Source organism: Cyprinus carpio, chromosome A15 (genome assembly GCF_018340385.1).
Source record: "Cyprinus carpio isolate SPL01 chromosome A15, ASM1834038v1, whole genome shotgun sequence".
Lineage (NCBI taxonomy): Eukaryota > Metazoa > Chordata > Actinopteri > Cypriniformes > Cyprinidae > Cyprinus > Cyprinus carpio.
In genome coordinates this window covers 21276008-21295533 of record NC_056586.1, presented here as the reverse complement: position 1 = coordinate 21295533, position 19526 = coordinate 21276008, and the positions used below count along the sequence as shown (strand labels likewise).

The window sequence follows — 19526 nt, the reverse complement described above, 5'->3', positions numbered from 1 at the left end:
AATGCTATCAAACGCTATTGATGATTTGGATGAAGGTCCCAATACGTGCATTCAGTGCATACGCCAGGAAATATGAATTGTATGAATTGTAACGCTCCTATTCTTGATTAGACCCCTCTCGCGGCTATCTGCAGTGACAAATGTCTTTGGCCTTCTACAAAGGCTTGCCCCCAGATCTTCGTGCCCTCTCGATCTCTCTGTCTCTGTACAAATTCTGTTGTTCTTTGAAGGATGGAGTAGTTCAGGATCTGATGTCGTTGTAGATTTGTTATTAGGTCGTGATGTAATTTGTTTTAGTATGTCACAGAAAGCCGTTTGTTGTCTTGTCATGTAAAGCACCGCTACATTTGAAAGCTCCGAATCAAGGTGGCTTTGCTAACAGAGAAGATAAATAATTAAACAGAGGAACAGATGATGAAATGAAAGTCAGGTGTCAGTTGCATCAGCGTGTCTGATCTCTGCACCTGTAGCGTCTGCAGAGAGAAACTGATTCAGCAGTAAATCTGTGCTCTGACTCTAGCAGCGTCGACCGCTGACTGTCTTCATGTGTTAAGAGATAACTGTTGCTATCTCCTCACTGATTTTCACAGCCAAAAACATGATTTGAATTAATAAAAGTAAGCGAAATGTGCTTCAATCTATTTTGTTAATGCATCTATTCAATCAACCATTCCATCATTTCTATCTATCCATTCTGTCCATCCTGGTCATACATCTCTTTTCCATCCATCCACCCCTCCATCCTTCAGTCGTTTGTTCTGCTATTCTATCATTCCATCCATCGTTCCATCCATCCATCATTTGTTCTATTGATCCATACATCCAACTATCCATCGTTCTATCCATATTTTTCTATCTTTATATATATATATATATATATTCATTATTCATCGTCCAACCATCCATCCATCTCTCTATCATCTCCATTCATCCATCATCCATCTATCCATTTGTACTATTCATCATCCATCCATCCATCATTCATTCTGCTGTCATTCTAGATTGTTTCCATCCATCCAATTCATCATTTGTTCTATTGATCCATTTCATCCAATCAATTGTTCATTCTCTGTCATTCTATCAGGCCCCATACATCAATCCATCCATCCATACTATCCATCTATCTATCATTTGTTCCATCCACTCCATACATCATTTGTTTCAATCCAGCATTTGTTCCATCCATCCATCCATTCATCATTTCTTTGTTTCATCATTTCTTCCATCCTTCTATCATTTGCTCTATCAATCCCCATTCATCCATCATTCGTTCTGTCATCTACCATTCATCCATTCATCATTTGTTCTATTGATCCATTCATCCAATCATTGTTCATTCTGTCATTATATCATTCCATCCATCATCCATCCATCATTTGTTCTAACATTCCTTCCTTCCATCCATCCATTCATCCATCCATCATTCGGTATCTGGTCATGTCGTCGTTTCATCCATCCATCCATCATTTGTTCGATTGATCGTCCATCCATTCTTCCATCCATCCATCCATCCATCATCCAGTCATTTGTTCAACGGTTCCATTCATCATTCATTCTGTCATTTCTGTGGTTCATTCCTATCATCCCAAAAATCAGTTGTTTCTGTTCCATTCCATTCATCCATGGGCATCATCCATCCATGTTGTACTATTCATCCATCCATGCCATCCATTCCATCATTTGTTCTATACAGCTCGTGGTCATCCATCATCCCAGCCATCATTCATTTCTGTCATTCTAATCGTTCCATCCCCATCCATCCATCCTCATCTATCATCATTTGTTTCCATCCATCCATCCATCCATTTGTTCCATCCAGCCCATACATCCATCCATCCATCCATCCATCCATCCATCCTTCTATCATTTGCTCTATCAATCCTTCCTTCCATCCATTCATCCATCATTCGTTCTGTCATTCTATCATTCATCCATCCATCATTTGTTCTTTTGATCCATCCATCGTCCAACTATCCATCCATCCATCATTTGTTCTATCGTTCCATCCTCCATTCATTCTGTCATTCTATCATTCCTTCATCCATCATTTGTTCTGTCATTCTATCATTCCTTCATCCATCATTTGTTCTATTGATCCATCCATCCAATCATTTTTCATTCTCGTCATATTCTGTCATTCTTTCGTTTCTTTATTTTATTTATTTTGTTTCATTCGTTTCTTTTATTTCTTTCCATCCATCCATTCATCATTTCTTCTAATTGTTGTCCTTCCTTCCATCCTCTTGGCAACCATCCATCATTCGTTGTTTCTCTGTCGGCGTTCTGTCATTCTATCGTTCCATCCATTCATCCATCCACCCATCCATCCATCCATCCATCCATCCATCCATCATATGTTCTATTGATCCATCCATCATCCATCCATCCATCATTCATTGTCATTCCATCATCCATCCATCCATCCATCCATCCATCCATCATTCATTCTGTCATTCTATCGTTCCATCCATCCATCCATCCAACCATCCAACCAGACCATACCTACACATCATCTGTTGTTTCCTGACCACTAGTTCTCCATCCATAGGATCCATATCCAGTGACATCCATCACAATGTTTTCATAGTTGCCACTCCATCCCATCCTCCATCATCATATGGTTCACTATTGATCCATCCATCATCCCATCCTCCATCATTCATTTAGTCATTCATCATCATCCATCGCATTCCATCCATCTCGCCCATCATCCATCCATCCATCATTCATTCTGTCATTCTATCGTTCCATCCATCCATCCATCCAACCATCCATCTATCCATCATTTGTTCTATAGTTCCATCCATCCATCCATCTATCCATCATTTGTTCTATAGTTCCATCCATCCATCCATCCATCCATCTGTCATTCGTTCTGTCATTCTATCGTTCCATCCATTCATTGTTTGTTCTGTCATTCCATCCATCCATCCATCCATCCATCCATCCATCCAATTTTTTCCCTTCTTTTTTGTTCTCAAAGCAATCCTTTTATAAGCCAACATTCTGTTTATAACAAACTTTGCTTGTATTGTAAAGTAGAAACCTTTCAATTCATTTTAATCTGCTTAAAATCAAAGCTGCAGTTCTGCATCCTCTTTTCTATCAAATTCAATTTTCAATTCATGAATTGCACTAGAGTTTGAAAGCCATTCTCATTTCAGTTTTGAATGATGCACTCTCGTGCTCTAGTGTGAGAACTCTTTAGTGAGCTTTAAACAAATTAGTGCTAAGGTATAAAAACACTGCACGTAGAGAAATAGACGAAAGGAGATTAGCGGGCCTGCATTCTGACGGGAGCGTGGCTGGAGCGGTCTATGAGATTTTCGATGATGTGGCGCCCGTCGAGTGACATTTGTGGTCACTTTGAGGACTGTTGTTATGAACAAGTACAGCGACAATGTGGTGCATGTGTGTGGTCTCCGAAGCCGAGAGCGCGTGCGACGTGTCTCGTATCTATAGGCGATGTAATATACTGGTGCGGTCCGTACGCTGTGTCGATCTGCACGAGTGCGAAGCCTGCAGTGTCTTTTGCTGACTCTGACTCCGGACGGTTCCGTGCCAGGATGGATGCTGTGCGGAAACTCTCTCTTCGCATCGGGGACGGAGATCACCAGATGCTGGAGGGCAGCTGCTAGGTCTTCACCCTCAGACCGTCCCAGTGTCTGGCTTTTGTGCTGTAGTGGCTTTGTTACTCTGTGGGGCAAAGTCATTAAACAGTCGCGCTACTTTTGCATGTTATTCAGTGTAAAAATCTACACCTTATTCTCAAACCACCCACATTTCTCTTTAATCTGTGTCATGCATATTTAAAGCCCTCATTTCTATGTAAATCAGAGTTACATGGATTTGTGCCTTATTTTCCTAAAGTCAGTGTCAATTTTGAACTTTGTGCTGATTCCAGTGAATTAAGGGCTTCTGCCATGTGGGTTATGGTTAGCTAACAGTGGTAAGTAAATACTGCAGTGTTAAGTTGTTGGTCAATATCTCTAACTCCTCCTTTTAAAATCACTCAGTTATTGAAGCAGGACATTATGAACCCTAATCCATTTTATTTTACTATTATTTATAAATTATTTTATATTTATATGGTGTTTATTGATATCTTGGAATTAGCTTTTATTTTTATATTTTCAGGTTTCATTTTAGTTTTAGTTTTTTTTTTTTCTTGTTTAATTTTTATTTTTATTTTTTTTTTAGTAATTTTTTTGTAGCTTTGTAATTTTTCTTTAAAATGTCTTTATAGTTTTTATTAAGTTATATTTCACTTTTACTTATTTACATTAAGCTAAACTGAATTAAAACCAGAAATATGGTTTTAATTAGGATAGGATCTCAGTGAAGTTTAAATGTAAGTTTTTCATCTTATATTTATGTTTTATTTTATTTTAGCTTTATTTCAATTAACAAAAAAAATAAAATAAAACATTACAGGGTTTTGGAGGTGTGTCACTGTAAATAGAATTGGAAATATACTTATTTACAAGGTTGCCATAGAGACCTCTAAAAGATGCACGTATGTGTGTGTGTGTGTGTGTGTGTGTGTGTGTGTGTGTGTGTAGATGTGAGTAAAACTGTATTTTATTCAAGTATGTGTGCATCTGCTGGATGATTGTGCAAAGGGTCAGGTTCACAGTGCTGTGATCGCCATAGAAACAGGGTAGATTCAGAGTGATAAGACGGAGTACAGAAGTGTACAATCTCTCTCACACACACACACACACACACACACACACACACACACACACACACACACACACACACACACACACACACACACACATACACATACGCATACACATACACACACACACACACACACACAGCCCAATCTTGCAGCACACTGCATTATTTAAGCAGAACGCTCCATCTCTGCATAATACATCTATACAGCCGGGACTGAGGCGAGGAAACACACACACACATACACACACACACACACACACACACACACACACACACATGCCTTTTTGTAAACATACACACACTTTTTCATAATGAACTTTCCGTTCACACCCCAAAATCTCTATTGCCTTCATCAGAGCATGTGAACAAGCAGACGGTGTGTAAATTCGATATCTCTGTCCTGTTACGTAACGGACTGCAGGCTCTGATGAGCGTAAGCTTTGCAGCAGCCTGTGAAATAAGTTGAAGTTGAAGCACTAAAATGACTTAAATTAAAACTGAAAAAAAAAGTTGGAAATATATATTATGTAAAAAAAAAAAAAAAAAAAAAGGAAAACAAATGTTTTGTAATTTTGATTAGTTCTTAAATTAAAATATAATTTCAATTACAACAAAAAGTTTACAATTTAATATAATGTACAATTTTAACAATTTTTACAAATATAATTTCAATTACAACAAAAAGTTTACAATTTAATATAATTTATTTACATAACAAAATTGCTAAAACTTAAATACGTAAAAGCTAAATAGAAATATTCAGAAAACTAATAAAAATGACAAAAGAGAATAACAAAATTTCTAACACTCAAACTTAAATTAAAATGAAAATGTTTTTTAGTTGTCTATATAGTTCATTAATTTGTTTTTCTTTTTTTTTTTTTTTTTATTTTTATTTTTTTTTTTTTATTTAAATTAATTGGATAGATGTAAATGTTGAAACTATCTAAAATAAAATAAGTTTTTTTTTTATATATATTTGATTTTGTTTCAATTCATGTTTATTTTCAAAGAATTTATTAAAATATTTTAAATTTTTATAGGTAATTAATAAAAATTATAATAATTGAATTTTTAAAAATAATAAAAAATAAAAATACATTAAAGCTTAATAGGTAAATAATTTGAAAACGGTGCATCTGATCACTTAAATAACATGATTTAAGGAATCCTTCATATCTGGAGGACAAACACTGCAGGAGTTACACGCTGAAATGTAATGCTTTCTCCTAACAAATGCAGATTCATTGCATATTCGAGAATACTTGTTCAAGAATTCCTCCATAGCAACCAAATCCTAATAAAAGAACAGCCTCTGTCTCCCTCTTCTCGAGTGATGTGATGTAATGAGTTATATTGTGTGTGTGTGTGTGTGTGTGTGTGTGTGTGTGTGTGTGTGTGTGTGTGTGTGTGTGTGTGTGTGTGTTTGAAACATACAACATTAAAATCCGATATGCTTTGTTGTTTTTCTTGACAACCATGTAAACATATTTATGAGAGTGTGTTTTCATGGCAGCACAAACACGTCGGGCTTATTGCATTAATATTAATTCCCTACCAATAAATTGAATTTGTAATATGATATGCATATTTGCTTTTCCATTTCAGCGCTTTACTTTTTTCTGTGTGTGTGTGTTTCAGGTGATGGAGCTCAAAGGTCAGATGCTTCACCTCCCGGAATCCAACTCCATCATGTTTCTGGGCTCGCCGCGTGTTGATAGGCTGGAGGAGCTCATGGGGCGGGGCTTACATCTGTCTGACATCCCTATTCATGATGCCACACGTGATGTCATTCTGGTGGGTGTGTCAATGAAACATCATTAGACTTTCAATGAGTTTATCGTAAACAGCATAGAGTTTGGCTAATGAACTGTTACTCGATGGAACAATTGTGATTATTACTATTAATAAATGTAATTACTTATTGAACATTGGTGTATTTAATAGATATTGCTATTGTTGTTGTTTTGGCTTTATATCATACTTTATATCAAAAGCCACCTCTTGTTACTTATTTCTTTATTATGAGTAGGATATTTCTGGTTCTGAATGTCAGTGTTGTTGTTGTAAACTACACTGAAAAAAAATTGGAGAAACAACTTTTTAAATTTTACAATTCATTTCAAAGAAACACTAAGCAACACACTAAATTAAATGCAAAATTTTGAAGTATAAAGGCTAAAACATGTTTTCTTCCAAAGCATGCTCCAATAAGTTTTGTTTACAACTTTGAAGAATAATTATTTAAAGAGAAATTGTTTTTGATAATTGTAAAATGAAATAAAATTATGAAAAAATTATTAGATTAAAAAAATTAACTTAAAAAATTGCTTTGTCAAAGAACTGAAGTAAAATAAGTTGAAGTGCTAAAATGACTAAAAAGAAAGCTAAATAAAAAGAAATTATAGCTTAGTATAAATATTTAAAAAAATGTTTACTTTTTGTTTTTATATTTGTATTTAACTTTAATATATTTTTATTTGCATAACAAAATTACTAAAATTAAAAATAAAATATAAAATAAATTAAACCTATATTTCCATTTAGCTTTAATGTATTTTATATTTCAGCTTTAATTTTAGTAATTTACTTGTTTTTATATTATACATTTTTATTTATATAACACAATTACTAGAACTTAAACTGATATAGCTATATAGAAATATAAAAAGGCTAATGTTTAATAATTAGTTAATTTTTTATATTTATATCTAGCTTTAATATAGTTTATTTACTCAATTACTAAAAATAAAAGTAAAATAAAAAAATTAAAGCTAAATAGAAATATTTTTAAAAAATAATAAAAAAGACAAAAGAGCATAAAAGAGTTACTAAAACTTAAGCTTAAATTTAAATGCAAACTGAAAATATGAAAATAAATGCTAATTAAAATATTAATAAGTACTCTAATAGTATATAAATAATACTAAATTAACGCGACTGGATGTTACCTGCCATAATAGGTTGGAGAACAGGCCAAAGCTCAGGACGGACTGAAGAAGCGCATGGATAAAATCAAAGCCACCCTGGAGAAAACCCATCAGGCTTTAGAGGAGGAGAAGCACAGAACAGTCGACCTGCTCTACTCCAGCCAAGAAGGTCACCATGCTGTTCTCTGACATCGTGGGCTTCACGGCCGTGTGTGCTCAGTGCACACCAATGCAGGTCATCAGCATGCTGAACGAACTCTACACGCGATTTGACTACCAGTGCGGAATACTGGACGTCTATAAGGTACGTCTGTCTATCTTTTATCACACTCCATCCATCACTTTAATCAAGACCAACTTAGCAACCACCCAGGACACCCTAGCAACCACATACCAGCCAACTTCTTAGAAACCAACTTGAGAATCTAAGCAATAACATCACCTAGTAGCTACACCTTACCAACTGCATAACAACAGAAACCACATAAGAACCTCCTAGAACACCATAGCATAGAAACCACCTAGTAACACCTTAGCAACTGCATAGCAACATCCTAAAAACTGAATGGTAAACTCCTAGAAAAAACACCCTAAACACCCTAGCAAACACATAGAAACCACCTAGTAACACCTTAGCAACTACATAGCAACCCCTTAGCGACTGCATAGCAACCTCATAGAAACCACCCTAAACACCCTAACAAATACATAGAAACCACCTAGTAACATCTTAGCAGCTGCATAGCAACCTCCTAGAAACCACACTGAACACCCTAGCAATCTCATACAAACCAACTTCCTTTAAAACACCCTGAGTGCTTAGCAACTGCATAGAAACTACCTAGTAACTGCATAACAACACCCTAGCAACTGCATGGCAAACTTCTAGAAACCACTCTAAAAGCCTTTGCAGCTGCATAGAAACCACCTAGTAATATCTTAGCAACAGCACAGAAAGCACATAGCAACCTCCTAGAACACCATAGCATAGAAAGCACCTAGTAACACCTTAGCAACTGCATTCCATTTCAAACGCCTTAGCAACTACATAGAAACCACCTCGCAACACTTTAGCAACTAAAACACTGAAAACACCCTGAGCGCTTAGCAACTACATGGAAACCACCTAGCAACACTTTAACTAAAACACTGAAAACACAGTGAGTGCTTAGCAACTGCACAGAAACCACCTAGCAACACCTTAGCAACTGCATAACAACACCATATTTTAGATGAAGTCTATTTTAGGTATTAGTATTTTTTTCGGCTGAAATATGACAGTGACATGTTCTTGACTGGTTTAAATATACAGCACTATCCACCTTTGTCTTCAACGTGGAAGTAAGCCTACGGGCGAGACTTCCGGCTCATTAGCTGCTATAGGTAAATAACAAGGAGAATAACACGTAGTGCAATAAACAGTAAAACTGTTTCACTACAAACCAGTGTACATTAAAATAATACGGTAAGACACACAAATTTTCAATATCAAGCAGCAAAACGTTTTGTACAGCTAAAAATAGCTGGATGCGGATGAGACCGGAAGCCAGACCCACAGAATTTACAAATGGACCTTTTTACGGCAAGAAAAAGGTGGATATTAAAGTACAGATTTGAGTGGCCATCAGCATTTCAAAGCTTTTAACTTTACAAGCTGATCTTTAAATACACACACACACACACACACACACACACACACACACACACACACACACACACACACACACACACACACACACACACACACACACACACACAGTGTGGACTGATATGTGTTCAATGAAAAGGCACTTAGTGAGTATATGTCAATAAATTGTCATTATAAACGGCGGCCCTCCATTACAGCAAATAAAAGTGTATATGTATGTGTGTGTGTGTGTGTGTGTGTGTGTGTGTGAACTGCTGATGCCAGCTCTGATACACACTTACACACACTCTCAAGGTTTGTGTTTTCTGTAGCCTGTATGTAAATGCGGTCTGCTGTTGTAGTGATTCCTGTGCTGGCATCAGTGCGTCTCCAGAGAGAGACAGATTCATATTCATGTGTCCCTCACCTGCTTTGTGTTAAGTGTTATTCATCAGAGAGCGTTTATATTCTGACAGCAGCCGCATGTGTGTGTGTGTGTGTGTGTGTCTGATAACAGGGTGTGTGGGAGTGTGACAGGGTGAACCTCACAAAGATACATTTGAGTTGCATTTCACCCCAAAATCAAAAGAAAGAAATATATATGTTGCATAAACAAGATGATATGACGATATCATCAGATATTTTAAAAATAAGGTGTTAATATGGTATTCTGGATGGTTGCTTATAGGCAGAAGAGCCCTAAAAGACAGTAAACCCTCTCTTCTCCACAGATTGAGACTATCGGTGATGCGTACTGCGTGGCAGGCGGGCTTCACAGGAAGATAGACAGCCACGCTAAGCCAATCGCGCTCATGGCCCTGAAGATGATGGAGCTGTCAGAAGAAGTGCTGACGCCCGATGGGAAGCCCATCAAGGTGAATTAGAGGTTATGTTTGGAACCACTGTACTATTTTTTGCAGTATAGCATACAATTTTCAGTTTCCATTAAAATGCCTACTGCTACTTATTAATATTATATTATTACATTGTATTAAAATAGAAAATGTAAATATATATATATATATATATATATATATATATATATATATATATATATATATATATATATATATATATATATATATATATATTTACATTGAAAACATAAAACTGAATATATAAAAAAATTAAATAAAAATAAATATGATACATTAATAAAATTGTAATAATTATTTTTTTAAAATATACATCATTAAATATATATTACAATATATACAATTTTGTGTGTGTGTGTGTGTGTGTGTATATATATATATTATATATATATATATATATATATATATATATATATATATACATGAAATACATTTAATATAAAATAGATGTATATTAATGAAATACATTAAAAAACGATAAAATATACATATATGAAAAGTGTAATTAAAACTATATATATAATCTGCAAGTGATTCCTTGTGGTTTTGTCAGATGGATTGTGTTTTGTGTTTGTCTGTTTGCTTTTGTTCGTCGTGCCCTGAGCGGTGGTTTAATGTTTCTTGCAGCGAGACACTCGTGTGTGGGGTTTTGTTAAGGATCTTGTGTTTAACAGCTCCATCGGCAGCACTGGACTCACTGTAGCGACGGAGTGAGCGCATGGAATCTGGTCGCCATGGAGACGGCGGAACACTCCAAGCGCTTGCCACTAATTGATTGTTAGATTGTTGCTGTTTTCTCCCATTTAGAGGGAGTCAACGAGCGAATGGCTGCGTCTGAGAGGCTTGCGTGTGTGTGTGTGTGTTTGTGTGTGTGTGTGTGTGTGTGTGTGTGTGTGTGTGTGTGTGTGTGTGTGTGTGTGTGTGTGTTTGTGTGTGTGTGTGTGTTTAGAAACGTGTCTTAGCATGTTGTGTTACATCTATATTGTAAAAATGCAGCAATTACTGTGCTTGTTTATTTAAAGTGAATGATTTTGGAATAAGATTCTGCAAATGATCTGTGAATTAAAATAGTGTGTGTGAGTATAAACTAAAACCACAAAAAAATGTTAACTGAAACAAAATAAACATTAATTGATTTAAAATATAAAAACTTATTTTGTTTCAGCTAGACTGAAAAAAATTGGTGTAGGGTTTACTTTGAAAGAATTTTCACTTCACAAATAATTACAAATACAATTAATTTTTACATTAACTTGACATACTAACATAATTAAAACTGATAAATACATTTAATAAAAATTTTACTACAGAAAATATTAAAATATAATCTAATTCAAAATAAAATAACTAAAATTAAATAAATTAAAACTAATTAATAAAAATGAGTTAAAAGGATATAGACATATTTTTTAAAAAGTCAAATGACAGAAACAATAAAAAATAAAATTTAAATATAAAAATAAAATCTACTTGAAAATAACTAAAACTAAATAAATTAAAATTACAAATTACATGACATAAAAATGAAAGCTAACGGAAACAAAAAACAAAAACATTAAAATTCAAGTGAAAACAGTTAATATAAAAACAAAATGTAATTAAAATAAAATAACTAAACTAAATAATATAAACAAATAAAACTATATAGACATATTTTTAAAATAGTAAAAATGACAAACAACAAAATTACTAAACCTTGAAAACTACAGTAAAAATACAGAAAATATAAAAATAAAATTGAATTCAAAATGTTGACAAAAACTATAATAGTACATCAGTGAAACTAAAACAACACAGGCGCACACATTAGTATTCCTAAGAGACGCTGTTGTAGTGTAGTCTGTTGCGTGATTGACAGCACTGTCAGCGTGACAACAAGGCCATGAATAATATCAGGGTCGTCGCCGTGGGCGACCATGCATCATCATTAAATGTGAGTGTATCTGTATATTTGTGGACTCTCCGTGACATGAGAGCAGCAATAATAAGATACCCTTTCCATAACCAGCGGTTCGGTTCAGATCATGTAATAGGCCTCTGTGTCTCATGTCTAAAGCCACAATTCACTAAAGGGATACTTCACCCAAAAATGAATAAATTGCTGAACATTTACTCATCCTCAGGCCATCCAAGATTAAGATGAGTTTGTTTCTTCATCAAATTTGGAGAAATGTAGCATTGCATCAGTGTCTCAGCAATGGATGCTCTGCAGTGAATGGGTGCCGTCACTTCTAGTTATAATAAATCAATAATCTACTTCTTGGATGACCTGAGGGTGAATAAATCTTCACCAATTTTCCATTTTTGCTGAACTATTCTGACATTTTCATTGACATTAGATCTGTTAGATCCTGGCGATTAAGCAGATAAGAAGAGTGACCTGTTCTGCTCTGCCTTGAGTTTGATTGACAGCTGTCAGTCACACATGCTGCTGCTTGTCAGCAACTTGTCTTGTTGTGTGTGTCTTGCACTCTTGACAGTATTGGCTCTTCTCTAGAATTGCTATGGTGAGGCTGTGTGTGTGTGTGGTTGGTTAGCTCGTCTCAGATGCACATATTAACTCTCTTACAAAACCTAGAAAACATTTTAAGGTATCAGAGACACAAAGGCTGTTTCAAACGAAATACTGGGAAATAATGCTGACTTATAAGATATCTTGTTTTAGCCATAAGGCAATCCCAGAATGCATTGCCACAAATGAAAAAACGAATGTAATCCAGTTGAGATGTTGCTAAGATCACTAATACTGTAATATGCATGAATTCTATATAGCATGCATGAGCATTGGTTAAAATATTTCCATTTTAATTGCTTTGAAAGGTAGCAGGTCACTAGGATTTGGAAAAGAAATATGGACTGTGTATACCATTCAATAATGAGAAATATTGATACAAATAATTAAATAAAACACCTTTTACCCAATATTTGTGTATTGTTGCATTGGAAGAAATCAACTTAATTTTTTATTGTGTTTACTTAAATATGTCAAATTGTAGTTAACTTAATTTGTGTTGATACTACATTCATTTTGGTTGCATGTACTGAAACTTCACAGGTGGATTTTTAGCTCCCTGCATGCTTTACATGGGACTGAATTGGGAGAGTAAATGTTGAAATTAAGTTCTATTTTATGCATTTTGAAAAAAACAAAAAACAAAGGCTTGTTAGTGTTTAATGTTCACTTATATTTGTGTTGAGTTTGTGTGTTGTATATATATATATATATATATATATATATATATATATATATATATATATATATATATATATATAGTTAAGTGGTAAGTATATTTTATTTGCAGAAACATCTGCAAAATTTTAAAAAATTGTAAATTCCACTTGGTTTTTTTTTCTTCTAAAAAACAATCTGACAGTTGAGTTTCCTTTGTTATTCACACTGTATGTTGCACATTGCTGTGAATCCTTCTCGACTGAAGAGTTTTGCAACACTGTTTTTCCTGTGCATTACTGTGAAGCTGCTTTAAAGCGATCTCTACTGTATAAAGTGCTGTATAAATGATCTTTTACTCTCTCTCTCTCTCTCTCTCTCTCTCTCTCTCTCGGTCTGTGTAGCTGAGGATCGGCATCCACTCGGGCTCAGTGCTGGCTGGTGTCGTCGGTGTGAAGATGCCACGCTACTGTCTGTTTGGAAACAACGTCACGCTGGCCAGCAAGTTTGAATCGGGCAGTCACCCGCGCTGCATCAATGTCAGCCCTACTACATACCAGTGAGAGAACACATACACACACACACACACACAAATCTCAGCCAGCTGATGTGTAACTCTGCTGCAGTGGAGACAGTCACACCTGTTTCTATGGCAACCTGCTTCAGTCGAGATCGTCAAGGACGATACTCTGCAGTCAAGTGCAGCTCTGAAGATCTAGTCACACACACACACACACACACACACACACACACACACACACACACACACACACACACGTTTCAAAATGCACCAGCAAGCACCTGTGTTTGTAGACATCCACAAACACTCGACATGAATAATCATGCACAGGCGAACAGACACATGTGCATGATTAAACGCACTCAGTATGAATAATCAAGCAAACATATACACCTACACACACACACACACACACACCCACACATGTGCACATGTATATGCATATTAAACACACACACACACACACACACACACACACACACACACACCACATATTAACACACACACACACACACACACACACACACACACACACACACACACACACACACATTTGCAAATCCATCATTGCATTTCATTTATAGCATGCATTTGGAAATGCAACATGCAGCATGATTACTTTTTCACATTAGCATTTTCAACAATTTTGAGGACATGCATTTTCAGTATTTTACCAGATTTGTAACCAGAACCAGACAGTGTTTTTAATGTTTGAAAGAATTTGTGATATAATAATTATTATTATTATTATTATTATTATTATTATTATTATAATAATAATAATAATAATAATAATAATATTTTTAAAAAGTTTTATTAAATTATTGAAATATTAACTTAATGTCAAAGGGGTTTGGGAATCCCTGCTGATTATTTTTATTGTCAAATATTATTTTTGATTGTAATGTACAAATGTATTATTATATAACATGTTTTTATCTTGATTTTATAGTTAAAAGTATTATAAAATCATAATAATAAGATAAAAAGATTATAATATAAATATGTTATATGATAATAATAGCTTATTATGCACTTTATTGAATTAAAGAAATGTTAACCTAAAATATAGTTCAAGAAAATATTTGAAGGGGTTTGGCTGACAAAAACGTTTGGTAATCCCTGCAATAGACTAAAGCTAAAATACAACTATTTTGATATTTATATAATAATAATAACAATAATAATAAAAAGCTTTATTTATTTATTTAAGCTAATTTATCTTTTGTTTTTACAAATGTGAATGTGGACCTGGAAACAAGTATTATTTGTTGTATTTTTTTAGATTTTGATTTTTATGTATTATCTGAAAGCTGAATAAATAATCTCTCCATTGATGTGTGGTTTGTTAGTAGGACAATATTTGGCTGAGATACAACTATTTGAAAATCTGGAATCTGAGGGTGCAAAAAAAATAAAAAAACTGAGAAAATCATCTTTAAAGTTGTCCAAATGTTCTTAGCAATGCATATTACTAATCAACAATTAAGTTTTGATATATTTACAGTAGGAAATGTATAAAACATCTTCATGGAACATGATCTTTACTTAATATCCTAATGATTTTTGGCATAAAATAAAAATCTATAATTTTGACCCATACAATGTATTTTTGGCTATTGCTACTAATATACCCCAGAGACTCAAGACTGCTTTTGTGCTCCAGGGTCACATATGAGGTTTTGTCAGAATCAGGTCTTGTGTATTTAATTCTTCTCAATTTACTTTTTTTCCTCTCAGACTCCTGCGTGACGACCGTGCGTTCACCTTCATCCCTCGCTCCCGGCAGGAGCTTCCCGACAACTTCCCCAAAGAGATCCCGGGAATCTGCTATTTCCTGGAGGCGGGGAAAACCCAGAGCCACGCCTCTCTCACCAGCACTCGCTCCGCTCCCATTCGGAAAGTGTCCTATAACATTGGGACCATGTTTCTGCGGGAGACTAGCCTCTGAGACGGCCCCGCCCATTCGCTATGACATCACGTCCTGTAGACTAGTGTTGCCTGTGGCAACTGGTTGCCCCGCCTCTCGAACGGAGCGTCGCCCTAGAGGCATGACACCGAGGGGGCGGAGAAGATGGCCCCGCCCCTGGCCCCGCCCTTTAAAGGAGCCATGGATAATTGTGTTCTGAAAATACAATAAAAACAAATATATATATAGATATATATTTCAAATAAAGCCTTCTGCTCTATGGCATAGCCAAACATACATGGTGTACACATGCAAATACTACAGATAAACTTATGTAAATGAACACATTTTTTGCAGCATTGCAGGTAATAGAATTCACATGCATAACTTTGGTGCCTTTACCTCCCAAACACACACACACTCCACAAACATGCATTTATCACATGCCGCCATTAACCACTGTTAAATCCTTAATGTGTGTGTGAATCCTGTATTTACCATCGTTAGATCCCTTGTGTTTGTGTGTTTCCTACCATTAACCACTGTTAGATTGTGTGTGTGTGTGTGTGTGTGTGTGTGTGTGTGTGTGTGTGTGTGTGTTTGCCCTGTGTTTTGTGTGCATTTTGTGTATGTGGTTGAATTTGTGTAAAGACTGAGGCCATTTCGCACATCTCACATCTGTGGGATGTTTTTATTTTGGGTCTTATATTGGTAGCAGAAACGTAGCTGCGCGAATGTGCAGAATATGCACTGTTAACTAATTTAAAGGAATCGTTCACCCAAAAATGAAAATTTGCTGAAATATTGCTCACCCTCAGGCCATCCATGATGTAGATGAGTTTGTTTATTCATCAGATTTGTGGAAATGTAGCATTGCATCAGTGTCTCAGCAATGGATGCTCTGCAGTGAATGGGTGCCGTCAGAATGAGAGTCCAAACAGCTGATAAAAACATCACAATAATCCATAAGTAATCCACACCACTCCAGTCCATCAGTTAACATTCACTGCAGAGCATTAATAACTGAGACACTGATGCAATGCTACATTTCTTCAAATCTGATGAAGAAACAAACTCATCCTAATCTTGGATGACCTGAGGATGAGTCCATTTTAAGTATAATTTCATTATTGGGTTAACTATTACTTTAAATAACACTATATTTGCAATACATGCTTTAAGTAATGCAAAACACTGTTTGAAAAAGTATGTCTGTCGGGCTTAATGCAAGTTACATGCCATGAAAGGTGCACACATAGTTTTTGTTTAGTAAATTGATACTGAATCTAGGTTATAGATGCACTTTGGGAACCGTATATAGATTAATTATCTGTATGTAAATGTGATTGTCATGCAAATTTTCATGCAGAACTTTATAATAGTTCTCAATAATCCATTCTCAATCACCATTTAACAATTCATGAGTGATATTGAGTGAAAAACGTGTAAATCAGGACTCACTTTTTATGCAGCAGAAATCACATGCTGCAGATGGCAGATGTGTGAAACGGGTTGTGTGTGTGTGTTTGTGTGTGTGTGTGTGTGTGTGTGTGTGTGTGTGTGTGTGTGTGAATACCGTTTGAGGTCACAGGAAGGTACGTGATAATGTCATCATTCATTTCAGTCACATTTGATGAATTCAAGATCGCATCCAGATGTGTCAGTCATTTTTATCAGGATGCCAATAAAATTGATTCATTGAAGTTTTATGGTGTTAGTGCTCTCTTTAAATGGTTGTTTTTCTAAAAAAAAAAAATAAAGACCTGCATGACTATTCAATGCAACCAAACAATAAGAACTGCCTTTTTCATTAAATGAGAGAATACAGATATCATGCTCTGTAAAGAATATACAGTAAATTACCATAAAAAATATATTTTTTGAAATAAATTAATGCTTTAATTCAGCATGGATACATTAAATTAATCAAAAGTGACAGTAAAGACATTTAGAATTAAAAATAAAAAAGTTATAGAAGATTTTTGTTTTAAATATATTATGTTTTTTTTATTATTAATGGTGTTCTTTTGAATAAATTTATAATTCATGGTTTTTTTTCGGCAGCACAACTGATTTCTGAAGATCACGTGACACTGAAGACTGGAGTAATGATGCTGAAAATTCAGTTTTGATCACAGAAATAAATTACATTTTACAAAATATTCACATAGAAAACAGTTATTTTAAATTGTAATAATATTTCACAATATTAAAATTTTTACTGTATTTTTGATTAAATAAATACAGCCTCGGTGAGCAAAAGTGATATGTGACTGGTACAATCCCATTATCATGACTATGAATTACATGTAATTATTAAACTAATAGGTCAAGTATTTGATAAATTAACAAATCAACCGTGTATTTTCATATTAAACATCCCTAAATGTAGGGTTTCTGAGTATAAAAAATTATGTTAAGTAGTATAAAATATTAGATAAAATACTACAAAACTATTTTTTGATTTATTTACACTAGTACAGACCAATTGTACATTAGAACACAATTATGCATCTTTTAAAGTTAAATACAGTTATGAAGATCTGTGGTTTAGCATTAACATGAACACACACACACCTAGATTTCAAAGTGAATTTATTTGAGTATTTTAGTTTATATCCAGTGATCTACTAATGACAGGAACAAACGTGTGTCTCGTTCGTGTTGATTAGTGGCTTCATTTGCATGCATGCGTGTTTGGACAGTCACATTAACCAGATGAGCTGGGTGTGAGTTACAGAAGGACAGAGAGATTTATGTCAGTGTGTGTGGTTAGTTTGCACATGCAAAATATTCATGAACAAGATAGTGATGATCTGAATTCTCATACAAAGTGAGATTATGTTGATAGAGGCCAAGAGGTCAGAAGAGGGCGTGCCCTGTTACTATAAAATACTGTTCAATGCTGGCCAGGAACACCCAATCACAGTAAAGATTAAGTGGCCACGCCCACCTTAACGGTTAGCACTGATTGAAATTGAACAGGAGATCAAAAGCATGTGTTTGTGTGTGCAAATGCAACACACTTAGGTTGAAAACAGCATGTTGAAATTTAACATTCAATGATGTTAAATGTTTCACTGGACTTGATTTTATTAATCGGGAATTGGTTGGATGGTGAAAAGTGGCTCGCATAAGACTGGAAACACGGTAGGAGTGTTTGGGGAAACCTGTTTGAAGACAATCATTCCCGCTGTTCTGTTTGGTGTCACTAATGGTGCTGTAGTTTGTATCAGGGTCACTGTTTCCTGTGTCAGTAACATACTTTGTAATCAGAGAGCCAGCGAGAGGAAGGTTATGGTGTTGATGGATGCTTGCTGAGACTTGGCTTTCTAGCAGACTTGAGTTTGTCAAGCATGCTTTTTGGTAACAATTTGTCTACTTAATCTGTCTCTGAGGGCTTGGACTTTGAAGACTCTTGTGTTAATGTTTTTGGTTGGTGGATTTTTGTGTTGGCAGAGTTGAATGTTGTGGTCTTTGATTGTTAAAGCCGGGATAGTTCACCTAGTGTTAGAATAAATGCACTGTAAGTTGCTTTGGATAAAAGTGTCTGCTAAATATGTAAATGCAAAGACTCTTGTGTATGTTTGTAGGACAAAATAACCTGATATTTTCCCTTTATTCATATAATATACAAATTACAGAAAATTATAAATTTTATAATATGTATAATTATTAAAATTCATTTAAAATATTTAAAATACCAAAATATAATCCTTTATGAATTTAAAATATAAAAAATGTTTTCTATAATATTTAGAATTACTTGAAATTATTTCAAGTACTTAATAATATTAAAATGCTGCTTTT

At 34.8% G+C, this 19526-nt stretch overlaps 1 protein-coding gene across 1 annotated transcript; it reads left to right on the top strand.

Annotated features, from left to right (window-relative positions):
* The first annotated feature begins 6137 nt into the window (after window positions 1–6137).
* LOC122147732 (guanylate cyclase soluble subunit alpha-2-like) lies at window positions 6138–16601 on the top strand. The gene is given in 6 exon segments (XM_042771535.1): window positions 6138–6483; window positions 7650–7774; window positions 7776–7920; window positions 9975–10118; window positions 13692–13846; window positions 15548–16601. Coding segments are annotated over 6 exon segments (999 nt in total). The 5' UTR covers window positions 6138–6264; the 3' UTR covers window positions 15759–16601.
* The last annotated feature ends 2925 nt before the right edge of the window (window positions 16602–19526 follow it).